We start from the raw sequence: 22538 nt of genomic DNA, 5'->3' as shown, positions 1-22538 counted from the left end.
TTGACACATGGGCGCCAAGGAACGGAGCAGAGCTTGACGAAACCTAAAGTAGCAGCTCCTCCAAAAAGAGTTTTGACTATAGGATGGATGGTTGACAGGTCAGCCCGACTGCTGGTCTCTGAACTATGGTCATAACTCAACTGATCCACTTGAAGAGTAGGATGAAGCATGTTGAACAGCACATAGCAACAGGTACATGCTAGGTAGGATGAGACATCTACAATGAACACATCCAAGATAGCCAGAGACACACACACCAATGGAGGGAGTGCATGTTCTGAAAGCTACAGCTTATCGCTAGTCCTGCACCTACCCTCCTGAAACCCCACTTTCTTCCTACTTCACTAAATCTATTAACACAATAACTGAAATAATGCATCATTTCAGGTCTTAATTCTGGAAAGAGCAGAAAAATTTTCATATTGGGGAATGTGTTGAAACTGCTCAGCACACACAGTTTGCACCAACATGTATATACAGTCCCTACTACTAATAGCACTTGTTTATATTCTCCAACTAATTATTTTTCAAATTGGCTTTCACAAAGAAAAGCATTACACTATACAAGTTTCTTTGCACAGTTGTAACATTCACTGATACACTTCTACCTTCTGGTTAAACTAGTGACCAAGCATAGAAGCTTAACCACTTCTAGCAGGTAAAGACCAGGAAGGATAAACTGTATACAATGGCCTTCTTCCACTCTGTGCCTACTGCAAAGAGTTTTCCATAAAATCAGGCTCATTGAGGTTGAAGCAGCTGGGCAGTCAAATGAAGCAACCTTTTGGTGCTACAGAGAGAGAGGTGAAGCTTCAGATAATGGCCTGGCTTCAGTCACCTACATCTCAGGGTTCCCACTCGAAGAGACAGGAACATGCTTGGAGAGAATTGTCAAATTAAACATGTTCCTGATGAAACTGACAAACTACCGGGATGACATGCAGCTAGAGAGGAGAGGGCAGTGCAACAGTCCCCCCCACCCCCCTTACCTCTTCACAAATTTCAACAGCAGAATGCTCAAACTGCAAAAAAAATTACTCAAGTAACAAATCTGTTTGCTCTTAAACACAAAACAATTTCCCCTTTTACAGTTGCAATAATTCGCTTTGAAAACAGGCTGGTGTACAGACAGCAATAACTTGACTCCAAACTATACTTCTATTATATTTTAAATTATGAAAACACTTATTTATTAGTATACTTATTCACATTACAGGGGCAGAGAAACAGCATTACTTCCAGAGCAACAATAGTTAACCCAGCTCAGATCTGTACTGCTACTTAAAGTGCTAAAAAGCTCTGGCCGTACGAGCGCCAGGCTGAAAATGCTAACCTGGATTGCTAAAATCACTGTTAAACAGCTGCCATGCCAGTACAATTAGGTATCAATTGAAAGCAGCCGATAATGGCCACTGGCTCCTCTGTTCAATGCAGCTAATGAAAAGAATGCTACTAGTTCAAGATCCTAGCTGCTCTTAAGAGAAAGTCTCTGAGCCGCCCACCATTTTTTTTAGGGGGAGGGGGCGCAATATTATACCATTAGTAAAACAGAAATGGTGCCCCATTACAAGCTGAGAGCTCATGATCCCCCTAAACCAAGGCTTCCCCCAAATATGCATGAGATTAATATGCATATACCGAATTACTAATGCAACATAATATTAGGTCTAACACTGTCTTACCATGCACACTTGACACTCTCACCCAGTGCTGAACATTTACACAACAATCAAAGGCTAAACTAAACTGAATTTGGGTTCTTTTTCTGAAAAATTATCAAAAGCTAAGGGTTTGGCATGTACAATATTTGTTGCAATAACGTCCTGGTGAACTTAAAATCAATTCTGAAGGAAGACAGTTTGCAATTAACTTGTGAATCAGGAGCAGGAAGTTTGTTTCAGGTGGTTCATTTATCCAACTGTAGGCGTTCAATCAGCTGATCGGCCTATGAAGAAAAGAGGATGGAAAAAAAAATCACACACATGCCAAATTCTTTCCAAGCCACCTCATGATGACAACTGGATTTGTGATTAGTTTATCACGTACTAGATCCCATCTGGCACCTTTGTTCATCAAAATAAAATCTTATTATAGGGCATTTTAGCTCAATGTAACTGGCCTTGAGCTACCACTGGAAAGGAATGAGCTAAATATGCAACAAAAATACTACTGGTTTCTTAATGAGTGCCAAATGGACATTCACATCACTGAAACTGAAATTATTTCCCCACTGAAAAGGCTGGGGGTGGAGGGTCCCTAACACTTCTATATTTACTTGCCGTGGTCACTTCTGGAGAGGAGGAGGGGGTGGACCCTATACTGAGGCTGCCAACAGCTAAGCAAATTTGTGCCAGTGGAGGCGGATGGGGATCTTGCAACTGTTAATCTGTTTACAAACTAGACCAAGTCTAATGGTTATCTAATTGGACTAAGTTTTGGCCACTAGCATTCTAGGGATTATCCAAAAGGCTTCCCTTCACTGCTTGTGTATAGGATGCACTTTTGATAAGGTCTCGATTCCAACTCAAACCTAAAGGAACTTACAACAAATGGTGCTGAATCAGTGCACTTGCACTATATGCCGATTCCAGGGGCTCCTTAAACCATGCAGTAGATGGGGGTTGGTGCAGAGAACCTGGATCGGATTCCCAAGTCAGGTCAACTCGAGTTGGGAATGTCCTGGAGCCAACATTTACAACCCATGAAAGGGAAGAAATCTCACTCTGTACAAAACCTCGTGGCCAGACTTTTGGCTCCATGATTGCAGAATGCCAGCGGCTGAGTGGTGTGTGGCCCCTCACCAAGGACTATTCCTGCACTGCTTGGGCTAAGTGACGGGAGAGGGATATAAAAAGAGGTGGAACCCTCCAACCCGTACCCCCTAGGTAAATGCAAAGCAGAAAGACATTGCTGCACCAAACCTTCCTCCAAACATGACAGAAGCTGAATTTGGATTTAAATTACCCACCTTTTTGAATCTGAGCTCAAGCTGATATTAGGATTCAAGTACAGCAGGCATTTCTCTGTCCCTGGAGGGCTCACAATCTACCACAATGCCTGAGGCAATGGACAGTTAAGTGACTTGGAGCAGACAGGATTTGAAACCTGGCATCCCTGTTCTCAGCCTGCTGCGCCAACTACGATATTATTGCTGTCTGAGAGCACAAATCATGAGAACAAAATGCAGACTATATTATAGGAGACACAAGCAACCTTGCTCCCTTCCACAGTACTGTAAAATATATTGTAACTAGTAAAAAAAAGGCCCGTTTCCGACACAAATGAAACGGGTGCTAGCAAGGTTTTCCTAAGAGTGTGTATGTTTGAGAGTGTGTGTGAGAGATGGAGTGTGTGTGTCAGAGAGAGAATGAGAGAGAGACAGAGTGTTTGAGAGACAGAGTGTGTGTGTGTGACAGAGAGATAGAGTGTGATAGACACAGAGTGTGTCAGAGAGAGTGTATGTGAGAGACAGTGAGTGAGTGTGGGCCCCCCTCCCTGCACCCCCCCCATGCGGGCCCCCCTCCCCACCTCTCTGGTCTCAGGACCCCCTCCCCACCTCCCTCTCCCCTGCCTCCCCTCCAGCCATCCATGTCCAGCGACAAAATCTCCTCCTGCCCCCCCCCCCTGAAGCCACCCATGTCCAGCGACCCTCCCCCCCCCCTGCCCCCCCTCCCGCCACCCATGTGCAGGGATCTTACCCTCCTCCCCCCTCCCCCTTTAGCCACCCATGTCCAGCGATCCTTCCCCCCCGCCCCCCCCCCGGTGCATCAAACCCCCTCGTCACCCGCAGCTGGCACTGGTAACGCTGTCCGTCCGCTGGTGCTTCTCCTGTTGAGTAGTAGCGGACGCTACAAAAAGGGAAAAGCATGTTTTAAAAACTCACTTGCGGCACCGCCGACAGCCATCAGGCATTGGCTGTCGGTTCTGTAGCTGCTTCTCCTCTCCCCTCTCACATCGCTGCGCTCCTCCGGGGTCTTCCTCCAGGGGCAGTGACATGGAGGCAAGAGGAGCGGCTGCAGAGGCGACAGCCAATGCCTGATGGCTGTCTGTGGTGCCGCACTTGAGGTATACAAAACTTTACGTTTTTTTCTTTTTGTAGTGGTCGCTGCTGGTCAACAGGAGAACCAGCAGCGGCCGGACATCGTTTCCACTGGCAGGTGCGGGTGGCGAGGGGGTTGATGTGCTGCTCCCTGCCAATTGCAGCAAGTGTCTGCAAGTGGCAGGGAGCGGCACACGCACAGCTGATTCCCAGGCAGGGGAAGGAATAGGGAAACACGCGGAGCGTGTTTCCCTACTCCTTCTCCTTGGCTGTGAATCAACTGTGAGTGACGTCAGCCTGTCATCGTTTCCATTGGCAGTTGTGGGTGGCGAGGGGCAGCTGCGGTTGGCGATGGGGTGGGGGTGGGGAGCTGTGTGGCACACGCACAGCTGATTCCCAGGCAGGGGTAGGAGTAGGCTCCTTCTCCTGGCCTGTGAATCTGCTGTGAGTGATGTCACAATGCAGTTGCTGATGTCACTGATCTACACAGTCTAGGCGACCACCTCAGAATGTTGCTTCAAGCCAGGCACAGAATGTTGGAGGTGAGAATTATTATATAGGATTAGATTTTATTTTGATAAAACGTAGATGATAGCTAATGATACAGAATTACCTTCACTTTCATGAACAGAGGGAGAAATGATATTTCTTAAGCTAATTTCTCTCCTTAACAAAGGGCAAAGCAGGGCTCTGAAGTCGGTACACCAAACCTTCAACTACGACTCCTATTTTTCTACTGTTTGACTCCAACTCCTACTTACATTAGGCTTTAAATTTTTTGCCCTGGATCTAAAGTACTGGTAAATATGTTACATTTACCAGTACTTTAAATCCATGACAAAAATAGATATATATCCAAGTATAAAATGAAAAAATTTACCATATATTATAATGTAAGTTTTTATTTTGAGGCTAGAGTTGGAGTCAGTACATTTTACCGACTGAGTTCACCCAAAATTGCTTCCAACTGTCTCCACAGCCCTGGGGCAAAGAACAACTTTCTTTTACTGGGGAAATGGATGAGATGCTTTGTATTGTACAGGAGAAATCAAAAGCCTTTTACAATGTGGATCCTAAAAAAACTAACAAAATCACATCCTTGCACTTACTGTAATAAACCAGTATGAATTCACCCTATAAATCAGTCTGGACATAAATCCAACATGGCTGACTGGTGCCAGTACATGGAGATGCAAATGGGATACGGTGCAGAAGGGCGGCCAGTGGAAACCCATCCTACAGAAAGAAGAAAGCAGCATTAGTGGTGAGCATTCAATGCCCCCAGTCTCCCTGGGGCTTTAGCTTTTCAAACATGCTCAGATTTCACACGGCCTTACCCAAACTATGCTTTATGCTGCTGCTTTTGAGCGTCTCTCTATTCTTAAAGATGAAATCTAGCTGCTCTAGCAAGTTCTTAACGGAGTCTAAGAAAGAGCAAAAGCTGTAGGTACTAACAAAGGCTGTCCACTGCATGATGACTGGCACTTCTTTCTTCTCCTCTGAGGCCCAGTATTTCCAGACCAAGAAACAGACAACCTGAACCAGGAAATAGAGAACCCAGGTCCTCTGGGTTAGCCCATAGGCTTTCCAACAGCAGCAACCAGAAACAGTAATGTTCTTATTGTGATTACCCAGTTAGTCCCAAAAGGTGATCTGTCACCCCAGATTGTGCAGGCAGCAGAGACCAGATTGGAGTTCTGACTTCTACTCAAAAACTCTAACCACTAAACCTATCTGAGGGAGAGCGTACCCACAGGACCGATTACCAACCTCAAAGCATTTCTGTATAGATTAAACCCTGCTGGTCATCTCGGCATTAACCCCAAAGAGCAATCTTAAATTCTCAGTCTATGAAATCTGAACTTGTACCATACCTTATCTCCTCCACATCAGTCACGTTATTACGCTCCAGAATTGTCCTTCCTACGGCCACCATTGCCTGCACTGTTAAGAGTTAAAAGGAGACAAACAGGAAAACAAAAGTGTGCTCAGTAGTTTGGTTGGCTGTTAAGGCATCACCTTTAGTAAAAGAAATTCAGGTGAGATGTCACAGCTGCTGTTGGTGGGCACATCTCTTAATATGGATACATGCAAGGTTGCACTTATTCTGCCCATGTGTTGCATGGCAGGGACAAAACAGCAATTAGCCACCTTTGGCTCTCCAGGGCTTTCTTACCACATTGGTTTTAAAGGGGCAAAGAATAAAGCCAGGCCAGTGATTACATGTTCAGCTTTAATGAAAGTATGTCTGCAGTTCTCTAAGGTTCAACGCGCTACCTACATGGCTCTTCGGGTAACAAAGGCTGCAGGTCTCTGAGTGAAAGATGGAGCAGCAGGAGTATAGCAGAATCTTAAGCCCTATCACTTGGATCTTAACAATTGCAAGTTTCTTACCAAGTTCATTCATCTGCGATAGTGGGACATCGAACAAGGTAATAAATTCCTCATACACTACTAGAGTTTCAGTGATCGAAAGCCGTGCAGTCTAGTACCTCCTGCCAGTGGCACCACCTATCCTCCAATCTCTCTATAGCCCTTGCCAACCAGACCCTGCTGCCTTGCTACCCTCTACCCTTCCTGGCCCTGTCACCAAGATCCCTTAGTGTGGCCCAAGCAGGGAAAACAGGCACGCTTTCTATTTTTCCATCATTTTACATGCAAATTTTGTAAGACCTCAGATCCTATTTCCAGAATCTCTCCTTTCCCCTTGGCAATTTGCAGTGGTAGGAAGGTCCTGGCAGTTGAAAGAGTCTTACTTATAGGTATTATATTATCCGATTTTGCAAATGAAGAGCAGAAACTTTGTTTAAATCTGGACACAGTGTCCCCCCCCCCCCCCCCCCCCCCCAGTGCTTCCTCTGGGTATTGTGAGTTTTCAGAATAGGTGATGAGAGCTAGTCAGCCAGCAAGGTAATATATAGTAAATGACAGCAGATAAAGACCTGTACCGTCCATCCAGTCTGCCCAACAAGATAAACTCATTTTACATGGTATGCGATACTTTATATGTATACCAGAGTTTGATTTGTCCTTGCCATTTTCAGGGCACAGACCACAGAAGTGTGCCCAGCACTGTTCTTGTACTAAAAGTTCTGAAGCTAATGTCGAAGCCCCTTAAAATTTACACTCCAGCCCATCCCTATCTATTCAGTCACGATCAGGACGTAGACCGTAGAAGTCTGCCCAGCTCCCGTTTTGTTTCCCCAATTGGGGAACTGTGGGGTACAAATGAGATAATAAATACATTAATAAATTACCGGCGTCGCCACCCAATCTCCGCTAAGATTCCAAGGAACCATTCCTTCTAAACTGTAATAGCCACAGCATAGATGTCACCACCAGTCTAGAGTCACAACTGACTAGCCAAGCATGCGACGTTCCTTTACAGTATTCCCGAGGTGCAGCCAATCAGTGGCACTTCATTGGATTCGATAAGCTGTGTGGGATTCATGACGTCATTGTTATCTACCGCAGGAAGCAGACCACCTCCAAGGGAGCCACGGTCCCAGGCAGCGTCAGAACGTTGGAGGTGAGAATTATTATATAGGATGTGTGCCCTCAGGCCTAGCAAGCACGCACCATGTTAAAGCTAACTGCTGCATTTCATACAGGATGATGGTACTGTACTTGGCCACTTATACTGAAACATCTCAGATTCAGCTTTCAGTAATTCCACTCTTACCTAGAGGCACATGATCTTTGGTGAGGGTCTTGCAGTTTCCGATGTGGTTTTTAGGCACCACTAGGTAATGGTGAGGTGCCGCTGGCTTGATATCCTTAAAGCAAATCAGGTCTTCATTCTAATGAAACAACACAGACTTTTTAATCCATTGCTAGTGTAAGAGCCTGAAAAACAGTTAGTTTTACATTCACGCCAATATCACTCTACCCTTTGGAGCACTGCTTTTACCAGCAGAGACAAAGGCATGCTGAATGATAGCATGTGGCCTTCTCTCAGCAAGGGAACATATCTAGCTAGGTATGTTTATAAGGACTGAGGCTGGGCAGTGGTCAGGTCATTTACAAATGCATATGATTTTACCAATATGAAAAATGTAGAAATTTTCTCATGATACACTTGCAGGTGGCAGTTCAGTATTTTGTCGTACATTCCTGTTAAAGGATAATTTTTGATGGGATACAGAGAGTAGAGTCTAAAGAAACAAAAATTCTATCAGCAAAGTTTCTGAAAAACCAGCAAACATATGATTTTTGCAGCTTAAAGGACTGTATGGCCAAAATGCAAATGCAACATTCTGTTTTTATTTTTATTGTGAACTGCTGTGATCTTTTGTAGTAGTGGAGGTATATCAAAAATTTGAATAAACATAAACAGAGAGAGATTGCACATAAAGACCCCATAAGCTCCCAGCAGCTTGTGGCATAATGCGGAGCTGTTGAGTTACTGAATTCTTTTTCAGAATTAATCACTTTACTGCTTACTTGCTCATATACATAATCAAAGATTATGTTCTCTAGTAAGCGATTTTTATCAGACTGCTTTTAGACTATCGAAAATAGTTCAATCTTTCTGACATTTAAAGAAAGCAAAAACTGACAAAACCTGTGTGTTTATTAAAGCTTGTTTTACACCCGTTCAGCACAGCGCCTGTGGATAGACAACCCCATCAGAATTCAGAGTCCTTTTCAGTCCTTGTTTCAGAATAGTACCATAAGATTATTTAAAATATATCAGACCATCAACTGGATCCAATGTGCAGGAAATGTATACTGTGGAGAAAAAACTACCAAGAAAAGACAGTCCTTCCAATAAAGATAAGGCCTGAAAAAAAGGTGAAGAAGAACAGTTCCTTGGGGGAGGGGGGAACCAGAGTTAAAAAATAAAACCACTGTTTGTAGAGATGTCACGGTTAGATGTAGTCAAATCAGAGTGATGGAAACCATCAGGAAGAATGAAATCTGTTACACTAACAAGACCTTACTATCAGTTTATCACTGGAATTTAACAGCAAAAGGCCAAACACTGCAGAGATATGAAGGAAAAAAATATCAAAATACAAATTTTCAGACATAAGCCAAAATAATTCTACAAGGGAACCAGGCAAGAGTATTGGTACAGTTAATCTCATTCCCCCCCCCCCCCCCCCCCAAAAAAAAAACCCAACACAAAAAGTTCTGGAGAAGCTTATGTAAAGGACCCAACAAATCACGATAGGGAGGCAGAATGACTACCCAACGTGCAGAAGAGAATGGAAAAGATTAATGGAATGGCCTGAAGCAGCAACCAAAGACCTGTTAGCTAGACCGAGAAGTGCCTGAGCCCTTATGGACTGCCCAACTTATGTTTATTAAAAACTTGATATACCGCCTGTCACAGTAAAACCAAAACAGTTTACAAAATTGTAAAAAAAACAGAAATAGGAAAAAAAAAAACAGGGAAGGAACTACAGTTCTCATAGGAAAGAGGAGAGGAGAGAAGAACACACCAAAACCATAGTGCAAACATTTAACATCAAACTGCAAAGAAAATCAACTGTCCAGACAGCACCAAAAGTAATAATGGAGATGAGCTCCCACCTCAGAGCACATTAGTATGGCTTTTGAGCTGGCAATCAGTTACAGTTAATTAAACTTGCTATACTGCTTGACTAAATACCAACACCACAGCGGTGCACAAGATCATAAAATACAAAAAGAAATGAAAAGGAATGCTAACGCACAATAGGAAACCACGTTCACACAAATAGCAGCAACCCAAATAAAAATATAAGACCAACCCTCCGGAAGCAAAGTATCAAAAGCCATTAACAATTAGTCTTCTGTCAGAGAGAAGAAAGCGCTTGAGCAGGAAGGTATATATAAGTATCTAGGACAGAAGAAACAATCCAGTGCATGTTACTGAGCAAAAAGACCAGCAGAGAATACTAGAGAAGTCTGAAACTGATGTACTAATGCAGCTTGAAATCCGGAATGTTCTCTTACAGATTTGAATTACAGACCGGCCCATAAAGATCTTGAAAAAATGGAATATAAGAACACCTGATGGACATGAAGGAGGTTATGTAAGAATTAGTGTATGCCAAGGTTGTACAAGGCTGGAGGGGAGAAATCACCTAATGGTTAGTGCAATGGCCTGAGAAACAGGGGAACTGGGTTTGATTCCCACTGTAGCTCCTTGTGACTCTGGCTGGGCAAGTCAATTAACCCTCTATTGCCCCAGGTACAAAAATAAGTACCTGCATATATATGTATGTAAGCTACTTGGGCTGTGACCAGTGGTGTGCTGGAGCCGGCGTTGTTAATTTTTTAAAGATCTTGCGAGCCGGTTGTTCAGCACAGCAAGCCGGCTCCAGTAAACGAGTTAAGCATGGCAGGAGGGCGCCACAAGCCATGCTTACCCATTTACCTCACCTCCCATCACTGCCCTCGTTTGCCTGCGCCACCCAGCGATTCTCATCTCTCCCCTGATTACCTCCGTTGAAGCGGCCATGTCACTGAGAGCCCAGACCATCTCTAGCCTTCCCTTTGTTAGTTCGTTCCCTCAGAGTCCCGTCTTCTGACGACATTTCCTCTTTCCGCGAGGGCGGGACTCTGAGGGAACAAACTCGAAGGGAAGACTAGACACGAGCAGGGCTTTCAATAACGCGGCTGCTTTGACGGAGGTAATCAGGGGAGAGAGGAGAATCGCTGGGTATGGGTGGCTGGAGGGCGGCAGGGGAGCGAAGAGAATCGCTGGGTATGGGTGGCTGGAGGGGGGCAGGGGAGAGAAGAGAATTGCTGGATATGGATGGATGGAGGGGGGCAGGGGAGAGGAGAGTTGCTGGATATGGATGGAGGGAGGTCAGGGGAGAGGAGAGTTGCTGGACATGGATAGAGGGGAGGGCAGGGGGAGAGGAGGGTTGCTGGACATGGAGGGAGGAGAGGGGAGAGGAGGGGTGCTGGACATGGATGGAGGGGAAGGAAGAGGGAGGAAGGAGATGAGATGAGGGAAAAGGAAGAGAGGAGAAAAACTGCACATGGATGAAGAAAATAGGCAGAAGCTGGATCCACTGGACAGTCAAGTCTGCGAAGGACCCAGCTTTTACTTACGGATGTAGGGCAAGAAATGAAGAAGAAAGGTGGAAAGAAAGTAAAGAAATGAATGGAAAGGAAGCCCTGGAAACGGCGTTAAGAGGACAGATAGCAGCAGAATCGGATACTGGGCCAGCATGATCAGAGAAACAAAGTCACCAGACAACAAAGGTAGAAAAAAATAATTTTATTTTCATTATAGTGTTTGGAATAAGTCCACTTTGAGAATCAGGTGCTGAACATTAAAAGTTTATATTTATTTACTTATTTATGGCATTTTATCCCACATTAAACATGAATTACATTGGACCCTGGGATCATTTAAATTTTTTTCCCCAGAGTAATGCATTGCTCCCCCATCTCCAGGCTCTCTTCCAGGCTATAGCCAGCTCTGCAATTTGGGGGGGGGGGGGGGGGGGGAGCGCAGAGGTGGACCTGGGAGAGAGCCTGTTAAACATTTACCAGCACACCACTGGCTACAGCACAAATACAGTGGGAAATGCAGAGAATGTTATAAAGGGGTTGGTAAACGGTTATAGTCATAGTAGTGTTTAGGCCTTTTTAAAAACTATATTAATGCTTCTTTATGATCTCCTTATCTTTGTGACCACTCTCCTTATTGTTGTGGACTAATGAAGAATGTGGAATTTTCCTATTTGGCTTTTAGATGTTTTTCGCTTTTCTTTTTTCTTTCTGTATTTGTTGAACAAGTGGCTACTTGTGAATTCTAAATTTGAAATTTCCAATAAATAGAATTTTTTTTTTAAACAGTGGGAAATGCTGAGAATACTTCAGAACCCTGAGAGGTAAATGGAAGCCTGACTCAGGAATGATTAAAGAGGGATAAACTTAAACCTAAACATAAGACATTGGTAACTACTGCAAAAGGACAGTGGGTTGCAGTCAAGATGGTTTATAGCCAGCGTTAAAAGACCACAATGTAAAACATATTCAAGTTTAAAAACAAAATGACAACCAGCAGCTGAATATTAAACACTGAACACTGCAGGAAGAATTAGCCCCGGATATTCCGTGCTGGGCCAAATCTAGGCAGGCCACCTGAACTTATGCAGTCCCAAACAATATTCAGCCACACCCTCTCCCTCCCCTGTCATCTGGAGCCTCACGATCTCCCACCCCCAAAGACCGGAAGCTCCCAACTAAGCCCCTCCTGACCTATCTTTTATATCACTGGTGTAGGGGGGTCCTATGGCAGGAGCAATGTCCGTCACAGTTCATTATGAGATTCATTTGGGTCAGATAATTACCCTAATTATTGGTTAGAGCAATCTCAAAACAGTACAAATGACTTTTAGACCACCAGGGACATACAAGGTAGACCTCGGTTGGGGGTGGGATGGTCCTGGTCAGGAGCTTCCTGTCATTGTGGGGGACCTGAAACACCAGCTACCACTACTTACAGGTTAATCGGGCACCAGCCAATACTGTCTGAAGTGAGGATAGCCTTTTTGCTGTCCTAACTTTAGCCACTTAACTGGTTGGTGGTGTAAATATCACTGCTAACCAGTTATGTGCCAGTTCTGCCCACTGCCCTGCCCTGGCACTAGACAGTGCAGAGACAGTGAGACCTAATATTCAGTGGCACTGTCAGGTTAAGTGCTGCCAATTATCAGTGGTTTGGCAGGAGGCGCTCCTGTGTGGTTAAATCACTTTGATTATTGGGCCGATTGTTAAAGCAAACTTGTACAACTAAAATACAAAGACACCTCTGAAATTAAAATGTAAAAAAATGTTATAAAACAAAGGCATATTCTATAGCACTGCATTAGAAGTGGGTACACAGCACATTGCTGAGTGTGATGAGGGTCTTCTAAAATGCACATAGTGAGGCACAAGAAGGGAACACTTTTTCCACGAGAAGCTGGGTAATCATTATACCCTCACTGCTAGAAAACCAATGGAATCACGACTCCGACAGCTGAGGAGTATGAAGATGTTGTGATAATCTGAGATGGTTTCATTTCCACCAATAAAAACCTCGAAGCAAAAAAAAAAAAAAAAAAACCAAGATACTATGGTTGTCCTGAACAACGTATGCTAGCAGCAAGTGCCTAATGGAATCAGGGTGCAGTATCCAATGGGGCTCATGGTTCCTGGGGCTCTGCAGTCTCCCCGACAAGGGTAATCCAGTTTCTGGGCTTACCCCATTGCATGCAGGGGACTTGGATTCTCTAAGAGAACGTATGCCTACAAGTCCCTGCATGCAATGGGGTGAGCCCCAGAACTGGCTCAGCCTGTCGGGTAAATATGGATCCACTTGGCAACTCCAGCCGTCCGCCCTTCCTTACCTCACAGGGCAGCAACTCCGTGCTCTTCACCTCATTGTTAACGATTCTACAGAAGATGCAACTGCTGGACGCCAACTGCCTCTCCGCTCCACCAGCAGCCTCTTCGGGTCATTTTCACTCCGCCACCACACCTCAGGCAGCAGCTACCACCTCTGCTATGAGTGCAAGAGCGGCTCTCAGCCCAGTCTCGGCAGCTCTCCTAGACTTGCGCCACCTGCCGGGCTCCCGCAGTACTGTATTAAACCCTGGCTTCAGCTCCTCTTTCCCAGCACAAGCTGTGGGTCTGAAGCATGGGAGTCAACTGTGTGGGTGCTGAGCCCCCTCCCTTCATGCATTCAGCAACCTCTTTCATTGTGTTGACAACCCCAATAGTTTTAATATGTTAATACATATGCTTTAGGGTATCTAATAAAAAGAGCAGCCGAGCTCTGAGGCACTGCTCAAAAGCTATAGTCTTATTTAAAGGAGAAGAAGTGTTTAAAAATCCAAGGGGGTCAGGGTGGAAGTCCAGCCAGAACGATCCAGACCAAAGGAGTCCAGGATTCAGAGGAGACGTTCCCAGGATCCAGCTGCATGAAAGAGAGTGAGCCTCAGGATGGTGAGTGTGGCCTCAGATCCCAGTTGCATCCACATCTTCACCTTGAGGAGACCCAGTGCTGAAGTGTGATGGGACCTGTTTCCCTGTACATGATCCATTGCAACCCAGAGTCAGACTAGGGGAGATTTTTAAAATGTTTCCAAAATAATCTTTAATTTGTTCATCCCGGGGAGGACAGCAATAGTCCCCCAAGCTGTGTCCACACCCAGGGAATGTAATTGAGACTGAAGAGGAATTTTTGATTTTGCCATATTATGCATTGAGTGTGCTAGACATTGGCAGTTGCCTGTTGAAGTTCCAGTCGTTTGGAAGTGCATTTGTGCAACTTTCTTGCAGAGACAGCAGTCAAGGAGGATTTGAGATGTCCACACAACAGATGAATAAAAGGAGGAGAAGTGCTTCAGGCTAAGGATTTGAAATTCTTATTTTGTGAACTGTCTTTGCTACTTACGGATTTGCATATTATTTTTTCTATGTTGGACTGTCTATATTTTATTTGGGGATCATCATACTTGTGGTATCCTTTTTGCCTTTTTAGAATTTGTTCCTTTATTTCATTTCAGTTTAAGACCCAAAGTTGCCTCCTCCAGGACCCTTTAATTGTCCAAGCATACTAGGCGCCAACATCTCCATCTGATTGGGGTGCTAGACAACACTAATTGCTCTTCCCTGACACCAATGAAGGAACTTAATAGTGGAGATGCTCAGCAACCAGAGTTAGCACCTATGTGACCAACTAATGTGTTTTGCTTGGGGGGGGGGGGTGTTCCCTATATTCAATTCCAGTGACTCACATTCTCACGGAGAAAAAATTGTACAGAGGGAGAATAGTTTGATGGTTAGATCAGTGGGACGAAACCAGGAAAAACTGGTTTGAATCCCACTGGTTGCTCCTTGTAATCTTGGGCAAGTCTCTTAACCTTCCATTGTCACAGGTACAAACTTGGGGGTCCAGTTTAGATGTGCACTAAATCCATTAGTGCACCTTAGTAAACAGGTCCATTTAGACTGTAACTCACACTGACCTCTGAGAAAGATGTGAATAAATCCCAACCTCCAGGACTACCCCCACCCCTCCTCTTTTTTTCTGCAGTAGCTGAGATTTGAAGTATTGTTAGCACTCCTGGCATCCTGTCCTACTTCTTTAGCTTTCTCCTGAAACTAGGCCCACAAAACAATAGGTCCTGACAGCCTCAGCAAACACAAAGAAACTGTCAGTGACAGTGTGTACTTTTAGCCACAGGAAGGGTGGACAGTTTTCAAACAGTCCATGTATGCAGGTAAAAAGATTTTGGAAACTGCCTCAGTATGTATATGTATTCATTTATTTATTTATTTATTGGATTTGTATCCCACATTTTCCCACCTTTGCGGGCTCAGTGTGGCTTACAATACATTGTAATAATGGAAATACAATTTGTTACAAATCAGTTATGGATTACATTGTGAGAAGTTAAGCGAAGACAAAGTCAAAGTATCGTTGGGGAATAGGACAAGGAAAAGAACAATGGAACAGTGGAAAGAGACCTCATAGCAAACTTTAATACTTAACAGTATGTTAACCAAATATGTATTTTACAGGATTGTTCTTCTGGCTAGTGCTGGGAACATGGAGGAGGTGAAGGGGGGGGGGGGGGAAGGGGAAGTGACTTGCTCCTGCATCATCAATAGGGCTGCTTTACCTTATGCATAGCAGGGAAGTCACTATGCATTTTGTAAAATGCTGTGGCTGACCCCTAGCAGAAATTCCATGTGTAAAGGGGAAAAGGATGGTGATAGAAGTGTACTACTGTCCGCCTGGCCAGGATGAACAGAAGGATGCGGAAATGTTAAAGGAAATTAGGGATGCAAATTGGGCAACACAATAATAATGGGTGATTTCAATTACCCCGATATTGACTGGTGTAAATGTAACATCAGGGCACGCTAGGGAGGTAAATTCCTTGATGAAATCAATGACTGCTTATGGAGCAGCTGGTATAGGAGCCGACGAGAGAAGGAAAAATTCTAGACCTAGTCCTTAGTGGAACGGATGATCTGGTGCGGGCGGTAATGGTGCTGGGGCCACTGATAACAGTGATCATAATATGATCGGATTTGAATATTAGCTTTGAAGTAAGTATACATAGGAAATCAAATACTTAGCGTTTAACTTTAAAAAAGGAGACTATGCTAAAAATGAGAACGGTTAAAAAAAACTTAGAGGGCGGCTGCTGCGAGGGTCAAAACATTTATATCATCCACGGCGTAGCAAGGAGGGCTGCCACCCGGGGCAGTTCGCCGTTGCACCCCCCCCCCCCGGGTGCAGCACGATGACACCCCCCTCCGGCGCATCAACACCCCCCCGACCCAGTGCCTACCCTCTTCAGCTCCCTCCAACCAGCTCTCGCACCCTACTTTAAAAAATTCGGAAGCTGTGGAGAGGCAAGGCGCAGCGCCTCGCACCTGCATGTAAAAAAAAGCGTGGATCGTCATCCGGCCTTCCCTCACGCTGTCTGTCCTGCCCTGCGAAAATAGGAAGTTGCGTCAGCGGATGGGCGGGACAGACAGCAGGAGGGAAGGCTGATGATTATCCACGCTTTTTTTAACATGCAGGGCGAGGCGCTGCGCCTTGCCTCTCCACGGCTTCTGAAATTTATTTAAAGGTAGGGTGCGGGCGTGGTTGGAAGCCAGATGGAGTTGAGAAGGATAGGGCACTGGTCCGGGGGGGGGGTTGTTGATGCGCCCGAGGGGTGGTGTCATATCGTGCTGCACCTGTGTGGGGGGAGCGGCAGGGAGCACCCCCCCAAGCTGACACCTGGGGCGGACCGCTCCTCCCGCCCCCCCCTTGCTACGCCAGTGGGCGTGGATGCTGTCAAAACACCATCCTGGAAGCCCAGGCCAAATATATTCCGTGTATTAAAAAAGGAGTACGGAAGACCAAACGACAGCCTGCATGGTTAAAAGTGAGGTGAAGGAAACTATTAGAGCTAAAAGAAAATCCTTCAGAAATGAAGAAGGAACTGTCATATTTTAAAGGTCTCAGTTCCTTTTTTATTTTTTTCAGGCAGCTTTAATCTGGAATGCCTTACCATTGTATATTATTAAATCGCTACCTTCCTATGTCTAATTAAAAAAAAACATTTAAACTTACCTTTACAAAAATATTGAAAAATTAAGATTATTGAATGCTTAATGAATGCATTAATTTCTTATTTGTGAACCGCTCAGAAGCTCTAGTACCTGGAGATCTGGCAGTATGGAGGCTCTCTGGTAGAGATCTCCTTGGCCCAGGGTCTTGCCACAGATCCCCTGGGGGTGTGGTTTCAGGGGACGTCCAATAATTTGGAGGGTAAGGTCAGGGAGACCAGCTGACATTTTTTATTTTTATTTTTTAATGTCTCCCTTTCTGTCAGTGAGTGAGCAAATCTCCACTTAACTCACTGAAAAGACAGGGATACATTAAAAACATAAGAACATAAGCATTGCCATATTGGGACACAGACCAAAGGTCCATCTAGCTCAGTATCCTTTTTCCAAGAAATTAATTGAAAAACCCTGGTTTCAACGCAAGGAATACTGAAATTTCTTTGTACCTGTAAGGTTATTTTGTTTTTATTTTCTTAGAACAAGTGAACTCTGAAATTACTGTCACTGTTCTGCAGTGCAGTTCTAAGTTTTGCACGGAATTAAAACATTATGAGAGCCATTTGAAGCACCCCCGTCCCCATTTTATTCATAAAGCAGGCTTTACAGAACGAAAACTGAATTAGATCCATAACACATACAACCACCACTGCAGTTTAATAGTTACTCTACGTTTCACCAGCAGATTGTCACTGTCCCATCTTTTTTTTCTCCAATATGCTAAAGAGATCCAGATTTTGCATACTTCATTCTGTTACCTACAGTTTACGCTCTCCCTACGGTATTATCCTGTCAGAATGCATATATTCAAATTCATGTGTGTGTGCACACAAATATAACTGTCATGTTCTTATATTTGAAACGGTGGTGGTCAATTTATAAATGTGGCTATGCGACTTAGATTTAGGCACCACATTACAGAATAGACTTAGTGAGTTGTGCACGTAAATCTCAATGCCAATTAGTGCTGATAATTGCTTAACATCCAATTAACAGTACTGATTAGCTTGTTAACTAATTAAATTATATGCATTGTTACAGATTATACAGTGAGTTTTGTGTTGAAATCTCAGCACAATATATTAATGTGGGCCAGGTACAAGCAGCATTTCTCATTCGTATAAATCTTACAATAGATGGAGACTTACTGGAATTGTTAAAGTTGTTTGTGAACTTTACCCTGATTCTCTATGACAGCGATGGTAGCAGAATATATTCATAGCCTTGTGTCATATGATCTATGATGTAAAAACTGTTGACCTGTTAACCTATGATTTAATGCTTTTTTAATAAAGAGCAAGGGACCTGAGGGAGTTGAGCTTGAGGTTAAGTGGACGCTGACTTTGCTCCCAAAAGCTTTTCCCATTGTTCTAGTAAGTTGTGTGTGGGTTATTCTTTTCCCTTGTCCTCATTCAGGGACAGGAAGTAAGAGCTGGGTAGGGGCTTTACTGGGAATCTCCAGAAATTGTGTGTAAGCAGAAGGCAAGATATTATTAATTATCCAATAGATAAGGGTCAACTCTATAACAGTCTGCCTAGAATTAGGCATCCAGTGGACGCGTGGTAGGAAAGGAAAAGGAGTGGACTTCAGAATGGAAAGTAGGTGTCTACTTTCCTTTCTAGAATACTAGTGGGATTAACATTTAGGTGCAAGCACTTAGGCCAGCCAAAGAGCTGGACCACCTCAACTTCCGGAAATCACTAAAGACCGATCAGTTCGAGAAGGCATATTCTACTTATCCAACTTAAGTGCCTGAACTCAGCAACACAACAAAACTAAAACTTGCAATGAACATTATATAACTCTTCTTCTCTTGATTCTCTAATGTGTCTGTAACACATATATCTCATTCTCTATAACACCACTCTGTATTTGTTTCACCACCGGAGGTGGCTAATGCCTCACGGTACTATGTAAGCCACATTGAGCCTGCCAATAGGTGGGAAAATATGGGGTACAAATGCAACAAATAAATAAAATAAATATGTTAACACCTAAGTGCGGCAGATACCCATGTAGGACTAGATTCCATAAATTGCACCAAAAAAATTTGCATGGAAAAATTACGCATTGAGCACTATTCTATAAAGGGTATTTTCACTTTATATAATATTGCCTAAGTGCCTAATCTGTGCCTAACTTTAGGCACTTGCATTTACACCTGCTGAAACCAAGTGTAACTGCCAGGACCTAAATTAGGTGTGGAATGAGCGTATTACTTAAAACTGCGCATAACTCATACGACTTGCCCCAGAAACACCCCTAATACATGCCCCTTTGATATTACATGCTATAGGAATACGTGAACGTTATAGAATACGATGTGCATGTAAGTCCCAATTAAGACCAATTAACGCCAATAATTGGCTCATTAAGTTGCGTTCACAAATCGGCTATGCGCCCTGATTTGCAACACACAACTTAGTCATCATATATAGAATCTGTGGGGTAGTGTCCAGTAATTCTGTAAGTTGCATATGTAAGTGGGAGTCCTGGCTATGTCCTGCCCATGCTCCACCCTTTGCAAATACACCACTATCCAGCTTATAATTGAAAAAGAAAAACGCCTATATTGCGACCCAAATCGGGAGATAGCCGTTTATCTCACAAAAACGAATAAAGCGGTATAATCGAAAGCCGAATTTGGACGTTTTCAACTGCATCCGTCGCGGATGCGGACAAAGTTGATGGGGGCGTGTCAAAGGCGTGGTGAAGGCGTAACTGAGGCGTGGTTATCGGCCGATCAGAGATAGGCGCCTTTCGCCGATAATGGAAAAAAAATATGCGTTTTTAGCGAGAATTTAGGGCACTTTTCCTGGACCCTGTTTTTCCACGAATAGGGCCCCAAAAAGTGCCCTAAATGACCAGATGACCACTGGAGGGAGTCGGGGATGACCTCCCCTGACTCCCCCAGTGGTCACAAAACCCCCTCCCACCACAAAAATATGCCGTTTCACAACTTTTTATGTTCACCACTCAAATGTCATACCCACCTGCCCTGGCAGCAGTATGCAGGTCACTGGAGCAGTTATTAGGGGGTGCAGTGGACGTCAGGCAGGTAGACCCAGGCCCATCCCCCCCCACCTGTTACACTTGTGCTGGTAAATGGGAGCCCTCCACACCGCCCCCCAAACCCACTGTACCCACATGTAGGTGCCCCCCTTCACCCCTTAGGGCTATAGTAATGGTGTAGACTTGTGGGCAGTGGGTTTTGAGGGGGATTTGGGGGGCTCAACACCCAAGGGAAGGGTGCTATGCACTGGGAGCTCTTTACCTTTTTTTTTTTTTTTTTGTAAAAGTGCCCCTAGGGTGCCCGGTTGGTGTACCTGGCATGTGAGGGGGACCAGTGCACTACGACTCCTGGCCCCTCCCACGAACAATTGCCTTGGATTTATTCGTTTTTGAGCTGGGCACTTTCATTTTCCATTATCACTGAAAAACAAAAACGCCCAGCTCACAAATTGTCGAATAAAACATGGACGTCTATTTTTTTTTCGAAAATACGGTTCGGTCCGCCCCTTCACGGACCCGTTCTCGGAGATAAACGCCCATGGGAGATAGACGTTTCCGTTCGATTATGCCCCTCCACGCGAATTAAGCAGGTACTTACAGACTAGCACTTGACATGCTGGCACCTATGTGCTTAAATGCGCACATACACACATAAATGCTAGTACCATTTATGAATGTAATGCGCATGTAGATGTTGGCATCCTACTTTATAGAAGTGCCCCAATAGTGCATAGAATCTAGTAGGGATCTGCATTCACTTGAAATGACATATCCCATGTTGTTTTACATCATTGGCAAACAAAAATGAGCAGAAAAAACAAAATTTTGTTGTCATGTCAAGAGTCTGCACATTTTCCAGATGCATGTATATGTGGAACCATCGCACATGAGTACACGCTATTAGGAAAGATGCCCACTGCTTTGGAAGGAGTGCATGCTCTTGAGCACATATTCTTAATGACATTGCTCCCGAGACAATATGATGAAAAAAAAAATCTGACTAAAACAAACATGTCCTGGAAACAATATAGGAAATGATATGAAATGAACAGTTTCTGGCTGCATACCCCTAGAATCTCAGCCCTTACCCTTCAGGTAACTTTCAGTTGACCAACACCTAGTTCCTAAAGATGATAATAAGCAAAGCAAGGAGTCATCTGATCAGCTTTTGTCCAGAAAAGTGCAGGATGTATCTGCAGTTTCTCTGTTCTAGGTTATAATACACACCTTTTCCAATAAGCATGCTTGTCCCGACATATATGAGGAAAACGGTGGGCAATTGAACTTTGTCAGAAGAAACTGTTGTTGTCTTCATCAGCATCCTTGTCCTTCAGTTGTTTGAAAAGCCAGAGAAAAAACACCATGGTCTTGTGAGGTTTGTAGGCCGGCAGATCTCAGAGTTGTTGGCGTTCATTCTGCTGGGTAATCAGCAAGTTCAGTAGCTTCTTCAGCACCCTTCTTTGTTAGCAGAAAGTACATACAGTTCGTCTAGGCCTTGACCAACAGCCCAAAGGCATTAGGGAGATGGGATAGGATTTGATATCACACCTTTATGTGATTATAATCAAAGCGGTTTACTTATTAGATGGACCATGCAGGTCTGCATCTGCCGATAACTTACTATGTTAATACGTTTAATATGTTACTATGGTGCCGGGGCAATGGAGGTTAAGTGACTTGCCCGTGATAATTGCTCCGTTACTGAATGTGAGGCTCATTAATGTTGATAGGGCAGCAGAAAGTTCATGCACATCTGGATGTGTAGGTTGATAGGTGTAACTTTGCATTACGTATGTGAAATCTTGCTAAATGGCTTTCCACATCCTGCTGTTGGGTTGATGTTGTACCAGTACACCTGTTAGATCTGTGTAATGATATGTGCACATACCTTTCTCGCTGCCAGCAGCTGATGAAGCCATGTAAACACCTTACCGAAACATTCCAGGCTGGCTAATAGCCTCCTGAAACATCCTGTAAAACTCTTCTAACACCTTGTTGCTTATGCAAAGCTAGGATTGGGTGAAAATTCAGACTGTGCCATATTCATGCTGGTAGAATCTGATAACATACTTTGCAGCTCTCCATATCTGTAAATCTTATCTTGGAGAAGGCTGAGGGTGGGGGTTGGGGATATGAGAAAGATCTGGAGAATCTGGATGGATAGATTAATGAACCAGAGGCCATGAACCCTCTAAACCGTTCATCCAGGACAATTTTACACTCAAAAGAATTCTACACTCAAGGCATAGTTAAGCTCTGACCTGCTGCTGTAGGATGTGATAGCAACTGTCAATATATTCAAGTAGGTCCAAAAGGTTTGGACAAATTCCTGGGGGTAAATATTAGAAGGCCACCACCTATCACTGGGAGCAAGCAGCCTAGAATCTAGGTACTGGTTTGGGACTATGCCTGACTGGGTCT

The 22538-nt window shown here is 44.2% G+C and overlaps 1 protein-coding gene across 1 annotated transcript; it reads right to left on the bottom strand.

Moving 5' to 3' along the window:
* Positions 1-1760: 1760 nt before the first annotated feature.
* Positions 1761-22036, bottom strand: HINT3 (histidine triad nucleotide binding protein 3). Its single transcript, XM_030195106.1, has 6 exons — positions 22006-22036; positions 13381-13481; positions 7722-7839; positions 5914-5983; positions 5149-5275; positions 1761-1945 (listed from the first exon to the last, which is right to left on the bottom strand). Exons 1-6 carry the CDS (start codon positions 22034-22036, stop codon positions 1907-1909), a joined length of 486 nt encoding a protein of 161 aa, XP_030050966.1. The 3' UTR covers positions 1761-1906.
* Positions 22037-22538: the final 502 nt, after the last annotated feature.

Source organism: Microcaecilia unicolor, chromosome 3 (genome assembly GCF_901765095.1).
Source record: "Microcaecilia unicolor chromosome 3, aMicUni1.1, whole genome shotgun sequence".
NCBI classification, from domain to species: Eukaryota; Metazoa; Chordata; class Amphibia; order Gymnophiona; family Siphonopidae; genus Microcaecilia; species Microcaecilia unicolor.
This window is presented reverse-complemented; position numbering and strand designations above follow the sequence as displayed.

Excerpts from the sequence above, each read along its gene's own strand:
- HINT3 (XM_030195106.1), bottom strand. The coding sequence starts at position 22,036 with ATGGCTTCATCAGCTGCTGGCAGCGAGAAAG. Across the intron at positions 7,840-13,380 it reads CGGAGTTGCTGCCCTGTGAG|AATGAAGACCTGATTTGCTT; the intron begins GTAAGGAAGGGC and ends TTGTTTCATTAG. Across the intron at positions 5,984-7,721 it reads CAAAGATCATGTGCCTCTAG|TGCAGGCAATGGTGGCCGTA; the intron begins GTAAGAGTGGAA and ends AACTCTTAACAG.